This window comes from Jaculus jaculus, chromosome 8 (genome assembly GCF_020740685.1).
Source record: "Jaculus jaculus isolate mJacJac1 chromosome 8, mJacJac1.mat.Y.cur, whole genome shotgun sequence".
NCBI classification, from domain to species: domain Eukaryota; kingdom Metazoa; phylum Chordata; class Mammalia; order Rodentia; family Dipodidae; genus Jaculus; species Jaculus jaculus.
In genome coordinates this window covers 111,637,961-111,660,546 of record NC_059109.1, presented here as the reverse complement: position 1 = coordinate 111,660,546, position 22,586 = coordinate 111,637,961, and the positions used below count along the sequence as shown (strand labels likewise).

General features: G+C 46.2%; 1 protein-coding gene across 1 annotated transcript; it reads left to right on the top strand.

Annotated features, from left to right (window-relative positions):
• Positions 1 to 4,150: 4,150 nt before the first annotated feature.
• Positions 4,151 to 21,725, top strand: Commd7 (COMM domain containing 7). The gene is made up of 9 exons (XM_045156696.1): positions 4,151 to 4,263; positions 13,392 to 13,445; positions 13,540 to 13,642; positions 15,934 to 15,990; positions 16,072 to 16,109; positions 17,442 to 17,532; positions 17,805 to 17,854; positions 19,340 to 19,388; positions 21,171 to 21,725. The coding sequence occupies exons 1-9, from the start codon at positions 4,180 to 4,182 to the stop codon at positions 21,245 to 21,247; spliced, it is 603 nt and encodes a 200-aa protein (XP_045012631.1). The 5' UTR covers positions 4,151 to 4,179; the 3' UTR covers positions 21,248 to 21,725.
• Positions 21,726 to 22,586: the final 861 nt, after the last annotated feature.

Here is a 22,586-nt window from a genome sequence, read left to right as displayed (position 1 = left end):
TGGCTTTTTCCAGCTTTCTGTCAGCTGGTCTACATGGAGGAGGTTATAAGCTCAGCTACAGCAGGATTTCTCAGTGGCCTTGCAGCCCAAGTATGTGGTCTTCAGCAATAGGGTCTTACCATCTCTTCCTGGTGGGTAACCAAGGGCCTTGGCAATGGCCTATAGTGTTTGGGGGTATCAGGTACCTCTCTGGCCAACAACTAACTGGAAGGTATCCCATCCCTGGCACTGAAAATTTTCTAATAACAATGTAAGTCTCCTGAGTGTTCCATTGTCCAAAAAAAGTAGGTTTCCATATGATTTATTCAAAACCACCCCCTTTGACTTTTTGTGTTTGTTTTTCGAGGTAGAGTCTTACTCAGTTGCCCAGTTGACCTGGAATCCCTCTTAGATTTTTTTTTTTTTTCTAGGTAGGGTCTCACTCAAGCTCAGGCTGACCTGGAATTCACTATGGAGTCTCAGGGTGACCTTGAAGTCATGATAATTCTCCTGCCTCTACCTCCCGAGTGCTGGGATCTCTTAGATTTGGATTAGCTCTCTCCCACCTTTCATTTACTCAATCTCTTCCTCTGACCTCACTTAGGCCTTTCCACCCCCATTAATCTGTTCTACTTACATATATACAACACCATCCTCTTAAGTTCCCCCTCCCTCCCTTTCTATTCCCTTTATATCTCGTTTCTAGCTTACTGGCCTCTGTTACTGAGTTTTATTCCAACTGACATAGAAGTCCAATCATTTGTAGCTAGGATCCACATATAAGAGAGAACATGTGATGTTTGGCTTTCTGAGCCTGGGTTATCTCACTTATCTCACTAAGTATAATCCTTTCCAGATCTATCCATTTTCCTGCAAATTTATAATTTCATTTTTCTTTACCACTGAATAGAACTCCATTGTATAAATGTGCCACATCTTCATTATCCACTCATCAACTGAGGGATATCTAGGCTGGTTCCATTTCCTAGCTATTGAGAATAGAGCAACAACAAACATGGTTGCTCTTGCTCTCCTTTTTTTCTGGCTCCTGCCTCTGTTCCCCCTTCCCCTTTGTGTCCCTCCCTTCTTTCTCTCCCTCCCCCCCCCCCTTTTCCCAAGGTAGGGTCTCACTCTAGCTCAGGCTGACCTAGATCTCATTCTGTAGCCTCAGGGTGGCTTCGAACTCACAGCAATCCTCTTACCTCTGCTTCCTGAATGCTGGGATTAAAGGTGTCACCACCATGCCTCATCTCCCTCTCTTTTTACTTATTTATTTATTTGAGAAAGAGAAAGAATGGGTACGCCAGACCCTTTAGCCACTGCAAAGGAACTCTAGATACATGCACCCCCTTGTGCATCTGGCTTACATGGGTCCTGGAGAATTGAACCAGGGCCCTTAGGCTTTGCAGGCAAGCCATTTCACCAGCTCTATCTCCCTCTTTTTTGAGGTATTTCTTTGGAAACAAAATTGTTGAGATGCCCAATAACCTGAAATAATTCTCTACTTAGAGGAAAGGAAATTCAAATGCAAAAAAAAAAAAAAAATAGCTAAGGGCAAGAGAGATGGCTTAGTGGTTAAAGTGCTCATCTGCACTTAATGACCTGAGTTCTATTCCCCAGTGCCCACATAAACCCAGATGCACAAGGTGGCACATGGGTTTGGAGTTTGTGTACAATGGTTGGAGGCTCTGCTGTGCCCATTCTGTCTCTCTCTGCTTGCAAATATATCTATATACATACATACACATACACACACATGCATGGGTACTGGGGAATTGAACCTGGGGTTCTTTGGCTTTGCAGGCAAGTGCCTTAATTGCTAAGCCACCCCTCAAGAACCCCCCCACTTTTTTTTTTTTGAGTCCTGCTCTAGCCCAGGCTGACCTGGAATTCACTATGTAGTCTCAGGGTGGCCTTGAACTCATGGTGAACCCTCCTACCTCTGCTTCCCTAGTGTTGGGGTTAAAGGCATGTGCCATCACACCTGGCTAAGAGTTGAGGCTTTAATGAGTCTCAATGCCTCAGTTACCTGCCTTCACCCACCTAACCACCACCCTGCACAGCCCTTTGAATGATCAGATTCTTATACTCCAGGGATTCTTAAAGTGCCCTTTTGAGAAATTGAGAAATGCAGATTACCAAGATCTACTCTCAGCTCAGAGACTGACAGACTGAGGGTCCAACAATTGGCCTGTATACCAAATCCTCCAGTGACACTAATGCCTGTCCAAGTTGGAGGTCTATTACACCACTCTGGTGTAGGTTGTCAGAGGGGCATTCTGGTCTACTTGGTTCCCTTCCCGGTGCCTGGCAACTGGTAGACTTGCAGTAAATATTTACTGAGGACTGTTGATATAGTTCAGTGGTCAAGCCCTTGCTCAGCATATGTAAAGCCCCAGGATCAATCCTCAGTACCCCTTTAGAGGAGTAGAGAGACAGGTACACAGCAGGGTGATATATATTAAGTAGATAGATGATAGGCAAGTGATAAATAGTAGAAAGGTGGCTCAGGGCTGCAGAGATGGCTTAGTGGTTAAGGTGCTTACCTGCAAAGTCTAAAGACCCAGGTTCGATTCCCCAGTACCTACATAAGGCAGATGCACAAGGTGGCACGTGTGTGTGGAGTTTGTTTGCAGTGGCTAGAGGCCCAAGTACACCCTTTCTCTTTCTCTCTCTCTCCAACTCTAAGATTAACAAAGTAAAACATTAAATAAAAAAGAAAGGAAGGGAGGGAGGGAAGGAGGGAAGGAAGGAAAGAAAAGAAAGTTGGCTCAGTTATTAAAGGTACTTACTTACAAAGGCTATTGGCCCAGGTTTAATGGTTCAGTTCCCCAGTCACCAATGTAAAAGCCAGATGCATGTTCCTTTGCAGCAGCAAGGGCCCCTGCATGCACACACATGCAAATATATAATTTTTTTTTTTTTTTTTTTTCTGAGGTAGAGTCTCACTCTAGCCCAGACTGACCTGGAATTCACTATGTAGTCTCAGGGTGTCCTCGAACTCACAGTGATCCTCCTACCTCTGCCTCCCGAGGGCTGTGATTAAAGGCAGATTTTTTGTTGTTGTTGTATTTTTTTAGGATGCCACCATGCCCAGCTTTTAAACATTTATTTTATTTTAAATTATTTATTTATTTATTTGAGAGCGACAGACACAGAGAGAAGACAGATAGAGGGAGAGAGAGAGAATGGGCGCGCCAGGGCTTCCAGCCTCTGCAAACGAACTCCAGACGCGTGCGCCCCCTTGTGCATCTGGCTAACGTGGGACCTGGGGAACCAAGCCTCGAACCGGGGTCCTTAGGCTTCACAGGCAAGCGCTTAACCGCTAAGCCATCTCTCCAGCCCTATTTTATTTTATGTTTTTATTTTTTTATTTTATTTTATTTATTTTATTTTATTGAGAGAGAGACAGAAAGAATGGGTGAGACAGGGCTTCTAGCCACTGCAAACAATTCCAGATGCCTGTGCCCTCTTGCACATCTGGCTTTACTGGGGTCCTAGGGAATGGAACCTCTGGGTCCTTAGGCTAGGCAGGCAAGGGCCTTCTTTATCTGCTAAACCGTTCTCTGGCCCCTAAGGTACTTTTTTGTTTGTTGGTTGGTTTTTAAATATTTTGTTTATTTGAGAGAGAGAGAGAGAGAGCGAGAGGGGCAGATAGAGAGAACACTAAGGCATCTGGCCACTGCAAATGAACTCTAGATGCACGTGACACCTTGTGCATGCATCTGGCTTACGCGGGTCCTGGGGAATAGAACCAGAGTCCTTAGTCTTCGCAGGCAAACGCCTTAACTGCTAAGCCCTTTCCACACCCCTTGTTGTTTTTTGTTTTTTTTTTTTTTTTTCGAGGTAGGGTCTCACTCTAGCCCAGGCTGACCTGGAACTCACTCTGTAGTCTCAGGGTGGCCTCGAACTCACGGCGATCCTCCTCCCTCTGCCTCCCGAGGGCTGGGATTAAGGGCGGATTTTGTTGTCGTCGTTGTTGTTTTTAAGGATGAATACATACATAAGTAGCCAAGCGCTCTACCCAGGGTCCCCCAGGCAGAGAGGCCGGGCAGGCAGTGGGGAGGGATCCGGGCGGGGAGGTGCGTGGCTCTAGGAGCGCGGCGGCGGCCGTGGCGAAAGTGCGGCGGCGGAAGCGCGGCGGGCGGGCGGGCGCGCGCGGCGGGAGCAGGAAGCGGAGCGCGGCGGCGGCGGGGAGCCATGGGCCGCCTGCACTGCACGCAGGACCCGGTGCCCGAGGCCGTGGGCGCTGACATGCAGCAGCTGAACCAGCTGAGCGCGCAGGTGGGCGCGGGACGCCGGAGTTGGGGTGGGGCGGGGACGAGGGCCGGCGGTGGGGCGCCGGCGCGGTGCGGGCCGAGGAGTGGGGGGCCCCGGCGTGCGGCTGGACGCCTGCAGGCCCGGGTGGCTGTCGGCGATGGTCAGACGGGACCGGGGCCCTGGGTCTCGGCCGGAACGTGACCACACCCTTTCCCCCCCCCCCCCCGGGCCAGGAGCTCCGGAGGCCCCAGTGGGCTCTGGGCCTCCTTCTGTTTGGACCTACAGGGGCCGGCCAAGCCGGGGTACCTGGGGACATCCTGCCTTGCTCCTGGCAGCTGAAAGAAATGGGTTAAAATCAGGTCCTTCTAGCCGGGTGGGGTGGTGCGCACGCCTTTAATCCCAGCACTGGGGAGGCCGAGGTAGGGGGATCGCCCTGGGTTCGAGGCCACCCTGAGACTACATGGTGAATTCCAGGTCAGCCTGGGCTAGACTGAGACCTTACCTCGCAGGGGGTTGCGGGGAGGAAGACAATAATCCCAGTACTTGGGAGGTAGGGGCAGAAGGAACCAGGAAGGAGTTCAAGACCAACCTTGACTAGAGCAAGACCCTAATGTCGAAAAACTAAATAAAATAAAATAAAATGATGAAATGAAATGAAATAAAATAAAATAAGGTCCTTGTCAATCTCAGCACTTGGGAGGAGGAGGCAGGAGGATCAAGAATTCATAGCCAGTCTCCACTGATATAGTTCAGGGCCAATCTGGGCGTCATGAGACCAGTTCTCCAGAAATGTAAAGGAAGAATGAATGGACTGAACAAAAGCCTCACTTTGCAGGGCTGGAGAGATGGCTTAGCGGTTAAGGCGTAGGCCTGCGAAGCCTGAGGACCCAGGTTTGATTCTCCAGGTCCCATGTGAGCCAGATGCACATGGTGGCTCATGCACCTGGAGGCCCTGGGGTGCCTATTCTCACTGTCTGTCTCTCTCTCTCTTTCTCAAATCAATAATTAAAAAGGGGGAAAAAAAAAGCTTCACTGGAATTTTTCCCTGAGGTCTAACTTTGTTCTCTTACTCACCTACTAGGCCTATTTGATGAATAAAAGCTATTTTCTCATAAAGAAATGGTAACCCTGACGAGGCATGCTGGCTCGTACCTTTAATCCCAATACTTGGGAGACTGAGAGTGAGTTCTCGGCCAGACTGGATTACCAACAGAGCTCCAAGTCAGCCTGGAAGCCTGGTATAGTGAGTGGTTCATGCCTCGTCCCAGCACTGGGAAAGCTGAGTTAGGCAGATCGCTATGCGTTCAAGGCAAGCCTGGACGACAGAGTTTAAAAGCAGAAAGAAATAGTAATCCTGGTTCCCTGGTTATAATGCCAAATGTCTGACTGTTTTGTTTTGTTTTGTTTTGTTTTGAGACAGGGTCTCAGTCTGCTGGCCAGCGTGCCTTCGATGCAGGCTAATCCCTGCCTCCCTCATGTTGGGATTATAGGTATGAGCCACTACTCCCAACACAAGCCACATTTCGACTTTTACCTTTTCTTTTCTTTTTTTCTTTTTTTTTAAACAACTTCCTTTTATTTATTTTATTAGAGAAAAAGAGAGAGAAAGAATGGGCACACCAGGGCCTCCAGTCTGCAAACAAACTCCAGATATGTGTGCCACTTTGTGCAGTGTGAACTGATGAACGAATGACTAGAGCTCTGTGGTGGTGCATGCCTGTAATCCCAGCACCTGGGAGGCGGAGGAAGAAGGATTGCAAATTTGTAGCCAGGAAGCGGTGGAACCCAGAATTCAGAATGGGATGTCTGAAGTTAAAGCTAGGAAGGTAGCTTAGTTTATACTTGGCACACTGTTCTCTGGAAAACTTCAGGTTGGAGAGAGAGATTCTACTGTTTAAAATGTAAGATTCAGGGCTACAGAGATGGCTTAGCAGTTAAGGTGCTTGCCTGTGAAGCCCAAGGATCCAGGTTCTACTCCCCAGAACCCACATAAGGCCAAGATGCACATGATGGCCCATGCATCTGGAGTTCCTTTGTAGTGGCTAGAAGCCCTGGTGCACCCATTTTCTTTCTCTCTCAAATAAATAAATATATATATTTTTTGAGGTAGGGTCTCACAGGCTGACCTGGAATTCACTATGTAGTCTCAGGGTGACCTTGAACTCACAGTGATCATCCTACCTCTTTGCCTCTGTGCAGGGATTAAAGGTGTGTGCCATCTCAACTGGCAAATATATATTTTTAATTTTTTAATTTAATTTTTATTTATTTTAGAGAGAGAATGGGCATGCCAGGGCCTCCAGCCATTGCCAACGAACTCTATACATATGCACCACCTTGTGCGTCTTGGCTTATGTGAGTCCTAGAGAATGGAATCTGGGTCCTTTGGCTTTGCAGTTAAGTGCCTTAACCACTAAGCGATCTCTCCAGCCTAAGATTTTTAAATTTTATTTTAGTGAGAGGAGCAAGCAAGAGAAAGAGAGAGAATTGGTGCACCAAGGCCTCAGCCACTACAATCCAACTCCAGATGCTTGCGCCACCTAGTGGGCTTGTGCCACCTTGCACTTGCTTCACCTTTGTGCTCTGGCTTACATGGGATCTGGAGAGTCACCCGTGTAAAGCCAGATGCACAAGTGGAGCGTGTATCTAGTGTTTGTTTGCAGGGGCTAGAGGCCCTGATGTGCCCATTATCCACCCCCACCCTCTGCTTGCAAATATTAATAAACAAAAGACAAAGGGGCTGAAGAGATGATGGCTCAGCGGTTAAGGGCACTTGCTTGCAAAGCCCAATGACGCAGGGTTCAATTCCCCATTAACTACATAAAGCCAAATGTACAAAGTAGTGCATGCATCTGGAGTTTCTTTCCAATGACAGGAAACCCCAACATGCCTATATTAACTCTCTTTCTTCCTGCCTCATCCTCTTTGCCTCTCTCTCAAATAAATAAATAAAAACATTTTTTAAAGAGAGGGAAAAAAATGCTGGGCGTGGTGGTACACACCTTTAATTCCAGCACTTGGGAGACAGAGGTAGGAGAATCACCATGAATTCGAGGCCAGCCTGGGACTACAGAGCGAGTGCCAGGTCAGCCTGGGCTAAAGTGAGACCCTACCTCAAAAAAAAAAAAAAAGAGGAGAAGCTTTAGTGAGCTGGAGAGATTGCTTAACAGTTAAGGCACTAGCCTTAGAAGCCTAAGGACCCAGGTTCGATTCCCCAGTACCCACGTAAACCAGATGCACAAGATGGTGCATGCATCTGGTGTTCACAGTGACTAGAAAGCCCTGGTGTGCCTATTCTCTCTTTCTGTTTCTTTCTCTAATAAACAAAAAATGTATATTTTAAATTCCACGTATTTATGATGCACAGCATGACGTGTGCCTATGTAACAGGTTCTGCTACTTGCACCTCCCAGCTGGTGGGATTATAGGCAGCTGCCAACCACCACACCTGGCTCAGCATGATGCTAAGAGTGCATATTCATTGGGGAACGGCTCCACCTGTCTAATTAATACATGCATTAGCTCACAGTTATGGTTTTGTGTTTTAGCGAGAACATGTAACACCGACTCCTATATTTTTTTAGGAATATATCATCATTATAGTCACTATGCTATGCAATAGATCTCTTGATATAATTCTTCCTATTTAACTGATATGAACAGTTCCTCACCCCTCAACCACACAGGACTCTGACAGTCATTCTGTTCTCTTCACCCCCCCTTACCACACACACACAAAGACTGGGTCTCTGATACCGCTCTAGGCTGCTTCTAGTCTACTATTTTTAATTTTTTTTTTAATATTTTTTTTTAATTTTTATTTATTTATTTATTTGAGAGCGACAGACACAGAGAGAAAGACAGATAGAGGGAGAGAGAGAGAATGGGCGTGCCAGGGATTACAGCCTCTGCAAACGAACTCCAGACGCGTGCGCCCCCTTGTGCATCTGGCTAACGTGGGACCTGGGGAAGCGAGCCTCGAACCGGGGTCCTTAGGCTTCACAGGCAAGCGCTTAACCGCTAAGCCATCTCTCCAGCCCAATTTTTAATTTTTTATTTATTTGTTTTTTATTCGAGAGAAAGAAATAAAGGCAAATAGAGAATGGGCACGCCAGGGACTCTAGCCAGTGCAAATGAACTCCATTCATATGTGCTACCATGCGCATCTGGCTGACGTGGGTACGAGGAAATCAAACACGGGTCCTTAGGCTTGGCAGGCACGTGCCTTAACCACTAAGCAATATCTCCAGCCCTCCTTCCAGTCTTTTAGACTTCATCTAGAAGGCCATGCAGTGCTTGTCATTATGGGCCTTGTTTGTTTCACTTAACATAAAATCTCTATGTTTGTTTATGGTGTTGCAAATGACAAGATTATATTTGGGCTGGAGAGATGGTACAGCGGGTAGAGGTGCTAGCTTGCAAAGTCTGACAGCCTGGGCCCAGTTCCCCCATTCCCGCACAGAACCAGGCGCACAAAGCAGTGCCATGGCAAGACGCCCTGGCGTACCCATACTCATTCATTTTCTCTCTCTCTCTCTCAAATAAAAATTCTAAAAATACTTTATTTTATTTATTTATTTTTGGTTTTTCGAGGTAGAGTCTCACTCCAGTTCAGGCTGACCTGGAATTCACTATGTTTCAGGCTGGCCTCAAATTTATGACAATCCTACCTCTGCCTCCTGTGTGCTGTGCTGGGATTAAAGGCATGTGTCCCCAAACCCAGCTTTCATGTTTCAAGTGCCACTTTTCTTTTCTCTCTCTCTCTCTCTCTCTCTTTTTTTTTTTTTTTTTTTTTGTTTCTTGAGGTAGGGTCTTGCTCTAGCCCAGGTTGATCTGGAATTCACTATGTAATCTCAGGGTGGTATTGAACTCATGGCAATCCTCCTACCTCTGCCTCCCAACTTCTGGGATTAAAGGCATGCACCAGTACACCAGGTTTCAGGTACCACTTGAAAAACATATATGAGGGCTGGAGAGATGGCTTAGCGGTTAAGTGCTTGCCTGTGAAGCCGAAGGACCCCGGTTTGAGACTCGGTTCCCCAGGTCCCACGTTAGCCAGATGCACAAGGGGGTGCATGCGTCTGGAGTTCATTTGCAGAGGCTGGAGGCCCTGGCGCGCCCATCCTCTCTCTCTCCCTCTATCTGTCTTTCTCTCTGTCTGTCACTCTCAAATAAATAAATAAAAAATGAACAAAAAAAAATATTTAAAAAGAAAAACATATGAGTGTGCCAAGGCCTCTAGCCATTGCAGATGAACTCCAGATGCATGTGTCACCTTATGCATATGGCTTTACATGGGTACTGAGGAACTGAACCTGAGTCTTTTGGCTTTGTAGGCAAGTACCTTAACCACTAAGCCAACTCTCCAGCTCTTTTTTTTTTTTTTTTTTTTTTTTTAACCAAGCTGGTTCTCAGCCTCAGCAATACTCCTACCTCTGCCTCCAGAGTGCTGACATTAAAGGTGTGCACCACTATGCTTGGCTTATGCACCACGTTTTTGGGGGGATTGGATTTTTTTTAAGGTATGGTCTCACTCTAGCTTAGGTTGACCTGGAATTCACTGTGTCGTCTCAGGGTGGCCTGGAAGTCATGGTGATCCCCCTACGTCTGTACCCCAAGTGCTGGGATTAAAGTTGTGCTCTACCACGGCCGGCTGTTTTTTTTTGTTGTTGTTTTTTGCTGTTGTTTTTTTAACAGGTAGGTCTCTCTAGCTCAGGATGACCTGGAATTTATTATGTAGTCTCAGGCTGGCCTCAAACTCACAGCGATCCTACTACAGAGTGCTGGGATTAAAGATGTGCACCTTCACGCCCTGCTGTATGAGCCGCTTTTTGTGTCCAGCTTTATGTGGGTGCTTGGGACTTGAACCTGGGCCAGCAGGATTAGTAAGCAAGCACGAATCACTCTAAGTACTCCCTAGCTACTATATTTATCCGTGTGTGTGTGTGTGTGTGTGTGTGTGTGTGTGTGTGTTTTGTTGTTGTTTTGTTTTTTGTTTTCTGAGGAAAGGTCTCATTCTAGTCCAGGCTAACCTGGAATTCACTGTGTAGTCTCAGGATGGTCTTGAACTCATGGCAATCCTCCTACCCCTGCCTCCCAAGTGCTGGGATTAAAAGCATGGCCAGCCTATTTAAAAAATATATATCATTTATTTATTTATTTTAGAGAGTGAATGGCTGCACCAGGGTCTTTTGCCACTGCAAACAAACTCCAGATGAATGCACTATTTTGTGCATCTGGCTCTGTGTGAGTACTGGGGAACTGAACTTTGACCAACAAGCTTTGCAAACAAGTGCCTTTAACCATTGACCCATCACCCCTATTCTTTATTTTAAATGGCTTGCTTTCTTAGGAGTTGTTTGAGTATCTATTGTATTTTAGATATTAACTCCTTATCAGATGTATGGTTTAAATGTCTCTACAGTATCTCTATGATTGTATCCTGTGGAAGTTGGAAGTGTCCTGGAAGGGTTTTTTTTTTTTTTTTTTTCTTGAGGTAGGGTTTCACTGTAGTGCAGGCTGACCTGGAATTCACTGTAGTCTCAGGGTGGCCTTGAACTCAGGGTGATCCTCCTACTTCTGCCTCCCAAATGCTGGGATTAAAGGTGTACACCACCATGCATGGCAGCAAGGAGGGTTTTGAAAGGCAATGAAGGTTTAGGAGAGTGCACATAAGAATATTTCCAGGCATGTCGGCACACACCTTTAATCCCAGCACTCAGGAGGCAGAGGTAGGAGGATCACCATGAGTTTAAGGCCAGCCTGAGAGTACATAGTGAATTCCAGGTCAGCATGGCCTAGACTGAGACCCTACCTGGAAAAACAAAACAAAACAAGAACAAAAACAAAAAAAAACCCACAAACATACATACATTCATACATATATATTTATATAGAGAGAGATAGATAAATAGATGGATAGATAGATATAGTAGAAAAAGCCCACAGGCCTTGTTATTTTGAAATCTCTCTTCAAATTCAAAAGAAACCTGGGGCTGAAACCTGGCGAGGTTCCAGGGTTCTAGTTGTACTCAGGGCTAGGTCTAGAAATGGAAAAATGCTAGGAGGTCTCATTCCCTACTCCAGTTATTAGAAGGCCCTAAGTGACAAGGAAATAGAGTCAAACAGTTGACAGTTCTACAGTTTGTAGGGAGAAAATAAAGGAGCCATGTTTTATAATCCAAGCACTCAGGAGGTTAAGGCAGGACTGCTGCAAATTCAAGGCCACTCTGGGCTAGATTTTTTGGCAACATTTTCTCTGAATTAAACTGTTTTCTTTGATTTGGGATAGATTTTTTTTTTTTTTTGAGGGGCGGGTTCTGAGGTAGGGTCTCACTCTAGCTCAGGCTGACCTGGAATTCACCATGGAGTCTCCGGGTGGCCTCTAACTCATGGCGTTCCTCCTACCTCGGCCTCCCGAGTGCTGGGATTAAAGGCGTGCGCCACCATGCCCGGCTTTGGGTACATTTTAATAACTCATCTTAAGGCATTCTTGTACATTTTACAAAGAAACATGTGAATGCTGGGCGTGGTGGCGCACGCCTTTAATCCCAGCACTCGGGAGGCCGAGGTAGGAGGAACGCCATGAGTTAGAGGCCACCTCGAGACTCCATGGTGAATTCCAGGTCAGCCTGAGCTAGAGTGAGACCCTACCTCAGAAAACAAACAAAAAAAGAAGAAAGAAAAGAAAAGAAAGGTGGGACGATATTAACTACAAATTGTTTTCTAATAACTTCAACAACAAAAATAAATCCACAGACACAAATATTTCTTACCAAGCAGTTAAATTTTGCTAAATCTGTATAATCAAATGCCTCCCAGTTGTGAAGACTATATAAGGCTCAATTTGTAATTAAAAGAATATAGAGAGCTGCTGGGAATGGTGGCACACACCTTTAATCCCAGCACTCTGGAGGCAGAGGTAGGAGGATTCCCTTGAGTTCCAGGCCACTTTGAGACATAGTAAATTCCAGGTCACCCTGGACCCTACCTAGAAAACTAAAAAGAAAGAAAAGAAAAGAAAGAAAGAGGGGCTGGAGAGATGGCTTAGCGGTTAAGCGCTTGCCTGTGAAGCCTAAGGACCCCGGTTCGAGGCTCACCCCAGGACCCACGTTAGCCAAATGCACGAGAGGGCGCACGCGTCTGGAGTTCGTTTGCAGTGGCTGGAGGCCCTGGCGTGCCCATTCTCCCTCTCTCTGTATCTGCCTCTTTCTCTCTCTGTCTGTTGCTCTCAAATAAATAAAAAATAAAAATAAATAAAAAGAAAGAAAGAAAGAAAAGGAAATACAGACCTGGAGAGATGGTTTAACGGTTAAATTGCTTGCCTGCGGAGCTTAAGGACCCAGGTTCAATTCCCTAGTGCCCATGTAAGCTAGATGCACAATATCAGACATGCACTTACAGTTTGTTTGCAGTGGCTAGAGGACCTGGTGCACCCATTCTCTCTCTATAGCTGCCTCTTTCTCTGTCTCTGTCTCTCTCAAATAACTAAATAAATAAAGAAAACATTTTTTGGCGGCGGGGGGGGGGGGGTGACTTTCAAGATAGGGTTTCACTGAAGCCCAGGCTGACCTGGAATTCACCATGTGGTCTCAGGGTGGCCTTGAACTCATGGTGATCCTCCTACCTCTGCCTCCTGAGTACTGGGATTCAAGGTGTGTACCACCATGCCCGGCTAATAAAACAGTTTTTAAAAAAGAAAATTCCCGGGCTGGAGAGATGGCTTAGCGGTTAAGCGCTTGCCTGTGAAGCCTAAGGACCCCGGTTCGAGGCTCGGTTCCCTAGGTCCCACGTTAGCCAGATGCACAAGGGGGCGCATGCATCTGGAGTTCGTTTGCAGAGGCTGGAAGCCCATTCTCTCTCTCTCCCTCTATCTGTTTTTCTCTCTGTGTCTGTCGCTCTCAAATAAATAAATAAAAAATAAAAAAATATTTAAAAAATAATTTAATTAATCTAATTAATTAAATTAAAATTAATAGAATTACAATAAAAGATATAAAAAAGAAAAAAAGAAAATTCGGGCTAAGCATGGCAGTGTGCAGTTTTAATCCCAGACTGGCCGGTTGATTGATTTGGTTTTTCAGGACAGGGTCTTGCTCTAGCCCAGGCATTATTTCTTTTGTATACTGATGCTCTGTGTTGTCCTTTGACAGCAATTCTCAGCCTTGACCGAAGTGCTTTTTCATTTCCTCACTGAACCCAAAGAGGTAAAGTATTTTGTGATAAATAGATTTTCCAGGGTTGGTCTGAGGGCCTGAAAACTTATAGAATGCAGCATGTTTGTACTATCCCCGTCTGCAGGTGGAAAGGTTTCTGGCTCAGCTCTCTGAATTTGCCACTACCAATCAGATGAGTCTTGGTCCCCTCAAAAGCATTGTGAAAAGCCTGCTCCTCGTCCCAAATGGTGAGTTGCCTAGTAGCAGTTAGCAGGCCTTGTGAGAGAGGCTTCTGCTCCTTGGATGTTCCTTTAGTGTGTGGCGTCATCCAAGCATGCTGGGGACGGAGGAGCATCTCTCCAGCCCAATTGTTTTTTTTTTTGTTGTTTGTTTTTGTTTTTGCTTTTTGTTTTTTGAGGTAGGGTCCTACTCTATCCCAGGCTGACCTGGACTTCACCATGGAGTCTTAGGGTGGCCTCAAATTCACGGCGATCCTCCTACCTCTGCCTCCCATGTGCTGGGATTAAAGGCATGTGCCACCATGCCTGGCATTTAGTTTTATTTATTTATTTCCAAGCAGAGAGAGATAGAAAGAAGAGAAACAGAATGGACACATCTGGGCTTCCAGCTGCTGCAAATGAACTCTAGATACATGTGCCACTTTGTGTATCTGGCTTCATATGGGTACTGGGGAATCGAACTCTGGTCATTATGCTTGCATTGCAGCACCTTAACTGCTAAGCCATCTCTCCAGCCCTAGTTGTATGTTTTTTTTTTGTTTGTTTGTTTGTTTGTTTTTTAATGTCTTTTCAGTGGTTGAAGCACTTGCCTGCAAAGGAAAACCCTAAAAACTAAAATGAAAAAAGGGCTTGGAGAGATGGCTCAGCAGTTAAGGCACTTGCCTGCAAAGGCTATTACCCTGGTTCTGTTCCCAGTACCCATGTAAAGCCAGATGCACAAAGCGGTGCATACATAGAGGGTTTGTTTGCAGGACGCCCTGGCGAACCCGTTCTGTGTGTCACTCTTCTCTCTTATCCGTCTCTGCTTGCAAATAAATAAAAATGAATTTTAAAAATTTAAATTAAAAAAAGCCATTAGTATCAGGCTATAGTTAAAGTTGTTTCATCTGTATTAGACCCCCCCCCCTTCCTGCTTCTCTAAACTAGATTGCTCACTGTGGGGACCACTGATAACTTCTCCCAGAATAAAATGGGGTTGAAAGGGTTTTTCACACTCATTGTTGGAAGGATGGAGAAAGATGGGCTACAGATATACTGCTTAGGGGCAGAGCACCTGCCTGGTCTGCACCAGGCCCTGGGTGCATTCCGGAGGCCAGGAGACTGAGAAAGATAATGGATGTAAAGTGCTCACTTCACTGGGTGGTGGCTGCCTCCCCTAGGACTGCCATTGTCATGAGTTATCTTCTAGAAGACTTCCAGATAACCTGGCTGTGGGTACATTGTTTTAAATTTTTTATATCTAACCTATGCCCAGTGTAGAAGGGGCAGAAAGAAAACAAGGAGGGCTGGAGAGATGGCTCAATGGTTAAGGTGCTTGCCTGTAAAACCTAATGAGCTGGTTTGATTTCCCAGTATTCACTTAAAACCAGATGCAAGGTAGCACGTGTATTTGAAGTTCATTTGCAGTGGCTAGAAGTCCTGGCCCACCATGATGGTGGCTCAGAAATAGCTTTTTTTTAATTAGCTTTTTTGTTGTTTTGTTTTGTCTTTATTTTTCAAGGTAGGGTCTCACTGTAGACCAGGCTGACCTGGAATTCACTATGTAGTCTCAGGGTGGCCTCCTATCTCTGCTTCCAAACTGCTGAGATTAAAGGCATGTACCACCATGCCCCACAAGTCTCTTTTATTTTGACATCATCATCTTTTCCTCCTATTATAAGGGTCTTATATAAGTAGTACTAGGCACTGCTAGGTCATGAATATCTGGAAGATTGCATTATAAGCAGTCCTACCCTTCCTTGGGCTCTGGCATTCATTTATTCATTTATTTATTTATTTATTAATTGCAGAGAGAGAGAGAATGGGCACAACAGGACCTCTAGCCACTGCAGACGAATTCCAGACACATGTACCTACCACCTTGTGCATCTGGCTTATGCGGGTACTGGGGAATCGAACATGGGTCCTTTGGCTTCACCGGCAAGTGCCTTAAACACTAAGCCATCTCTCCAGTCCCACACTCAACTTTGAACTAAACTTGAGTGACCACATGCAACAAGTTGCTTCACTCAGTGCCAGGCTATTGCCCTGTTTCCAGGCTGCCATCAAGCTCCAGGACCCGGTAGCCTCACTTTGGTCCCAAGTCCACAGCCACTCTTGTTGCCACCTCTACCTCTGTCCCCCGTCCCTGGAGTGTAAAGAACTCTGACATTCAATAAACAGGCATGATGGCCTGCCAGCTGGCTTGAGACCTTCCTGGAGTGTCTTTGTCCTTTGTGTCCTGTAGGCTGTGCCTTGTCAAGTACTTATAGTTGACTGATTCATTGATTTGCCCTTTTGATTTCTCCCCTTCCTCCCAGGTGCCTTGAAGAGGAGCCTCACTAGCGAGCAGGTCCGCGCTGATTTCATCTCCCTGGGTAGGTCATTACCCAAGGCCACTCAGGGCCAGGGCCACTGGGCTTTTCATTATGTTAATGAGCTCTTCTGTTCTCTCACAGGCCTCAATGAAGAGAAAGCCACTTATTTTTCTGAAAAGGTATAATTCCTCTTATTCAAGGTTAAGATACTTGGCTTTTTATTTTGTGAAAAGAAAAAAAAAAAAGAAAGTGCTGAGCCAGTCAAAACCATTGCCTCCTTTCATCAGCCTCACAGGGACAGCAGGCACACCTCCAGCTTCTAACCAGTGCTGGTTACAGCATCACTAATTTTCTCCTTTGATCTGACCAAAAACAGCCAACTGTTATTTCAATGTGGATTAAATGGTGGGAGGAAAGAAAATGCTTAAACTGGGTGTGATAGTGTTATCAGTTTTGGGAGCAAACCAGTGGCTCTGAGTTCTTTTTCTGGAACTGGACAAGTGCTGGCTCATCAGGAAGGAGGTCAAGTTAAGAAAGATTTAGCCAAGCCGGGCATGGTGGCACACACCTTTAATCCCAGCACTCAGGAGGCAGAGGTAGGAGGATCGCCGTGAGTTTGAGGCCACCCTGAGACTCCATAGTGAATTCCAGGTCAGCCTGGGCTAGAGTGAGAGCCTACCTCAAAAAAAGAGAAAGATTTAGCCAGGTGTGGTAGTGCACACCTTTAATCCCAGCACTCTGGAGCCAGAGGTAGGAGGATCAATGTGATTTCAAGGCTACCCTGAGACTACATAGTGAATTCCAGGTCAGCCTGGGTTACAGCTAGACTCTACCTCAAAACACAAAAACCAACCACAAAACAAGAAAGAAAGGTTTATTTTTAGGGCTGGAGAGATTGCTCACCAGTTTAAGGCGCCTGCTTACAAAGCATTGATGGCCTGGGTTTGGTTCCTCAGTGTCTCAATTTCGTTTGCAGCGACGAGATGCTGGCGCATCCATTACCTCTCTCATTCCCTTCCTATTTCTCTTCTTGCAAATAAATAATTAAAAAAACAAAAAGAAATGGGGAGAGGATTTATTTTAGGAAAGTAAAGAAGAAAAGCTCCTAAAAAAGCCAGATTTGCCTGCCAGGCGTGGTGGCACATGCCTTTAATGCCAGCACTCTGGAGGCAGAAGTAGGAGGATTGCTGTGAGTTCAAGGCCACCCTGAGACTACATAGTGAATTCCAGGTCAGCCTAGGCCTACCTCAAAAATAATAATAATAATAATAATAATAATAATAAAAACAATAATCCCAGTACTTGGGAGGTAGAGGTAGAAAGAGCAGGAAGGAGTTCAAGACCAATGTTGACTACATGGTAATTCCCGTTATGGTATGTGTGTATATGTATGGTGTGTGTGTATACCCAGCCCTGACACTCCCCTGTCCACGTGAAGATGGAGCACTGCTGTGTTTGGGGCAGGAGGCAAGGGAGGTGGCTCACTCAGTGACTCCTGGCTGTTGTTGCAGTGGAAGCAGAGTGCACCCTCCCTGGTGAGATGGGCCATGGGCCAGACCCTCATGATTAACCAGCTTGTTGATATGGAGTGGAGGTTTGGAGGTAACTACTGAGAAGCAGTCTGGGTCACTCTCTGGCTGTCCTGGGTTTGGGTTGCAGACGCTTTTGGAGAGGCTGGATGGGGAAGACACGTCCTTGACTTCAAACACCTTCCAGGGCTATTTCCAGCCATTCCCATCCCTGCCGCCCACGGGCGTCCCTCCCTCCCGGCCCTCGTATTTGCTCCCGCCTGGCTTCTGTGGACAGCCTGCAAAACTGCGCCTTTGGGGGAAGTCCTCAGCCCCTCACTTGTTATCTTCTCTTCTGTGTCACAGTGACATCTGGAAGCAGTGAATTGGAGAAAGTGGGAAGCATTTTTTTACAAGTAAGTCTTCTGATGAGTTAAATGGGGGGTGGCCGTGGGTGCGTGCTTCTCTCCCGGCCCCTGGGAGGCAGAAGAGTGAGGGCCGGAGCTCAGGCTGTCCTCAGCTACATTGGGTTTGACTTTGCTTTTACTTTTTCTTTACTATTTGTTTGTTTGTTTATTTGAGAGAGACAGGGAGAGAAAGCATGGGCCTGCCCCAGCCTCTTGCCACTGCAAACAAGTTCCAGACACATGTATCACTTTGTGTGTCTGGCTTTGTATGGAATTCACAGCGATCCTCCTACCTCTGCCTCCCAAGTGCTGGGATTAAAGGCAAGGCGTGCGCCACCATGCCTGACACATTTTTGTTTTTTAGAGACACTTTTGTTTATTAATTTGAAGCAAAAAGAGAGAGAGAATGGGCATGCCAGGGCCTCTAGACACTATAAAGAATCTCCAGATACATGTGCTACTTTGTGCATCTGGCTCTGTGTGGTACTGGACAATTGAACCCAGGTCATTAGTTTTTGCAGGCAAGTGTCTTAACCACTGAGCAATCTCTCCAGCCCTGACTATGCTTTTATTTTTATTTTCATTTTATTTTTTTGAGGTAAGGTCTTGCTGTAGCCCAGGATGACCTAGAATTCACTATGTAGTCTCAGGGTGGCTTCGAACTCACAGCAAGCCTCTGCCTCCTGCAGGAGTGCTGGGATTAAAGGTGTGCGCCACTGTGCCTGGCCTCTGACTATGCTTTTAAATAAATGATCCAGCAAGGTGTCCTGTGTATCTAAGAGCACTGTGATTAGCCTGGACATGTTCTCTGATGTACCTGCTTTCAGATTTGTAGATTTTACTAGTAGTCATAAAAGCTCGGTTGTTCTTGTAATCAAGGGCATTGTTAGAATTTTGGGGATTAGGGACCTAGAGAGATTTCTCAGTGGTTAAAGTGCTTGCCTGCAAAGCCTAATGACCAGGTGTGAGTTCCTCAGTACTCACATAAAGCTGGATGCACAAAGTAGCACACATATCTGGAGTATGTTTGCAGTGGTTGGATGCCCTGGTCTGCCAGTCCTCCCCGCCCCCCATCGCTTTGCTTGCAAATAAATAAATAATTTCCTTTTTTTAAAAAAAAAAAAAAGAATTTTGGGCGCTGGACCATCCAGACTGCTTTTTTTCCCCCCTAGGTAGGTTTTTATTCTACCTCAGGCTGACCTGGAATTCACTATGCTGTCTCAGCTTAAATTTACAGTGATCCTCCTACTTCTGCCTCCTGAGTGCAGGGATTAAAGGCGTGCCCCACCAAGCCCGGTGTTTCCAGACTGCTTTTGTATCGCTCAAGTTAGAAGCCGGATGATGGAGTTGGGATGAGGCCTGTGGTGGAGTGTGCTTATCCTCCCTCAGGCCCGCAATGCTTTGGCCTTTTATTGGGTAAAAGGGTTGTTAGGAATTTCTTTGCCCAGTTTTCACCATTTTGTTTGTTTCCCTCTGTATTTTCCTTCCTTTTAGTTGAAGTTGGTGGTCAAGAAAGGAAACCAAACTGAAAATTTATATATAGGTGAGTTCTAACACAGTTTGAACTTTGCCTCCCGTGTTCTTTGTTCTTGTGGGCTGCTGAGGCCACCCCTGCCCCACACAGGTTATCATCAAGCTCTGGAGGAGTCACCCCACTACCTTCCCGCTCATAAAAGATAGCACTGGGCAGTCAAAGCTGTCAGCAAGTGGAGACCCCAAGTATAAGAGCCTGCTTGCGAAAGGGAATGGCGGAGGGATGGCTAGGATGGAAGCAGGTCTGGTAGAAGTGTCACTAAGTACCCAGGGTGGCGCTGGAGAGATGGCTTGGCAGTTTAGGTGCTGTCTCTAATAAATAAAAATACATCTTAAAAAACAAAGCTTTAAATCTCCAGGGTGACATCTTCTGAGCTTTGGGGTGACGCTATTTTTTTTTTTTTTTTTTTACTTCTCCAGATGCATGCACCACACACATAGTCCTGTTGTGTGGAGCTAAGAACCTAGTCTTAAGACCCTAGGTTCTTTTGTTCGTCTGTTCTTCAATTTTTCCAGGTAGATTATCCCTCTAGCCCAGGCTGTCCTGGAATTCATTATGTAGTCTCAGGGTAACCGCAAACTCACGCGATCCTGCTGCCTCTGCTTCCCAAGTGCTGGGATTAAAGGCCTGTGCCACTCTTAGGTCAGGATGGGCTCCCCAAAATGGAGTCACCAAAGATAGCAGGATGGGGACAGACAGAAGGAAGTAGGTCATCCACATTCCTCAAGAAACCACCTAGCCATTATCCCCTTGCCTAACAATGCCCCCAGGTCATGATTTCCTGCCCCCTTATCTTCTCTGGTATCACACCCTGGCTATCTTAGATCTTCCCTAAAGAAACCTTTTGGGGTGTGTGTGTGTGTGTGTTTGGTTTTTCTGAGGTAGGGTTATACTTTAGCTCAGGTTGACCTAGAATTTACGATGTAATCTTCTCAGGGTGGCCTCGAACTCACAGTGATCCTCCTACCTCTACCTCCCGGAGTGCTGGGATCAAAGCTGTGCGCCACCTCACCTGGCTAAAGCAACCTTTTTTTTTTTTTTTTTTTTTTTTGCTTTTTTAACTTTTCCCTTCCTAACCTTCCCCCAGCTGAAGAGCCGTATAAAGCACACTATCTGGAATCTCAGGTTGGCTGTGGTCTTGGTCACAACAGCATCTGATTTAACCCTAGTATCTTTATTCCAATAGATATCATGCATCAAGAGCCACTTAGCTAGCCAGGCATGGTGGGTCACACTGAGGAGACTGAGGCAGGAATATGGGAGTGAGTTTGAGGCCAACGTGGGCTACAATGAACCTCCACAAAAAAGGGGGGGTGGTGGTGCACGCCTTTAATCCCAGCACTCCGGGAGGCAGAGGCAGGAGGATCACCATGAGTTTGAGGCCACCCTGAGACTACATAGTGAATTCCAGGTCAGCCTGAGCTAAAGTGAAACCCTACCTTGAAAAACCAAAAAAATAAAAATAAAAGCCGTTTAGCTGGGACTGGGGATGTCAGCCCCAGCCTAGCATGCTGAAGGCCCTGGGGTTTGAATCTGAGAGAAAAACAAGGTCGGGGAAGAGGCGAATGGGAGGGAGGGAGACGGGCTGCTTAGCTGGAGATAGCTTAGTTCTTGCATGCATGAAGCCCTGGGTTTGATTCGCAGAGAGCGATGGGGGAGGGGCTGCTTAGCCGGGGATGGAGCCCTGGGCATGCTCCCCATCACGACAGAGATCCAGGTAGGAATGAATTTTCTTGGGTGATCCTGTGTACTTGGAAACACTCACATAAAGCTGAATTTTTCTCTTGCCAGAGTTAACCTTGCCTCAGTTCTACAGCTTCCTGCACGAGATGGAGCGAGTCAAATCGAGCATGGAGTGTCTCAGCTGATCCCCGCCCCTGTCCTGCCCCTTCCCTGGTACCTGCTCCAGAGGCGCCTTCCTCATGCCCTTCACTTCCAGCAGCCCTGCTGCCTTCTCGGGAACCTGGGCACCTGGGCGCAAAAGGCTTCCGAAAACGCAGCGGGGTAGAGCACACCTCAGGAGCCCACCTCAGGACTCCCTTATACAAGGGCTAGACACACTGCAGACCCTTGCTTCACAGATGGGAAAGAGATGCTGGCACCTTCATCAGACAGAGTAAATAAAGGGTGCCACCACTCAGATCACCCTCCTTCCCACAAAAAGCAAGGGTGGGTTCGTGGCTGAGGACGAGGCAAGCAAAGAGAAGGCGTTTCCTGAGCGCTCCGTCCCATCTGCCTGTGGAGCCACACTCCTGGTGCTGGCGGTGGAGCCAGGCCAGAGGTGTTTGCTGAGTGCTTTGCATAGAAGGAAATGCTTGGTCTTCTCTGAAAAGACTTGAGGTCGGATCCTTTCCCTGTTTTGGTTTTGTCCATTCCCTCACCCCCCTTTTTTGTGTACAAAGCAGCAGGTGTTTTGAGGCTATATTCCATTGTTTAGGCTCCAGCTGACCACTTGTTGGTTAGATGATGGATAAAAATAAGTGAATAAATAATACTATAAAGAAAATATTGCCGGGCGTGGTGGCGCACGCCTTTAATCCCAGCACTCGGGAGGCAGAGGTAGGAGGATTGCCATGAGTTCAAGGCCACCCTGAGATGACAGAGTTAATTCCAGGTCAGCCTGGACCAGAGTGAGACCCTACCTCAAAAAAAAAGAAAATATCTAATGGGGAGGTAATATGATGGAGAATGGAATTTCAAAGAAGAAAGTGTGGGGGAAAGGAAGGGAATTAACATGGGATTTTTTTAATAATCATGGTAAATGCTAATAAAAAATAAAAAAAAATCTAAATCCAGTTATTTTCTGCATGTATTAAAGAAGTAATTTGAGCCTGCATAGCATTTATCCCAGCACTCAGGAGGCCAAGGAAGGAAACTCACTGAAAGTTCAAGGCCAGCCTTGTCTATATCATGCACTCCGTGCCAGTCAGGACTCATAGAGACAAAAAAAAAAAAAAACGGTGTTATTACACATGTCTTTAATCCCAAAATTTGGAAGACAAAAGTATATTACTGTGAGTTCAAGGCCAGTTTGGGACTGCTGAATGACTCCATCTTCAAAAACAAACAAACAAAAACATAGTGTTGGAGATAAAGTTCATTTGTAGAGTGGTACACATTCTTTTTTTATTTTATTTATTTGAGAGCAACGGACAGACAGAAAGAGAGAATGGGCACATCAGGGCCTTCAGCCACTGCAAATGAACT

Coding starts and splice junctions, on each gene's coding strand:
- Commd7 (XM_045156696.1), top strand. CDS start 4,180: ATGGGCCGCCTGCACTGCACGCAGGACCCGGTGCCCGAGGCCGTGGGC. Junction 17,855..19,339: donor TGGGAAGCATTTTTTTACAA/GTAAGTCTTCTG, acceptor CCTTCCTTTTAG/TTGAAGTTGGTGGTCAAGAA. Junction 19,389..21,170: donor AACTGAAAATTTATATATAG/GTGAGTTCTAAC, acceptor TTCTCTTGCCAG/AGTTAACCTTGCCTCAGTTC.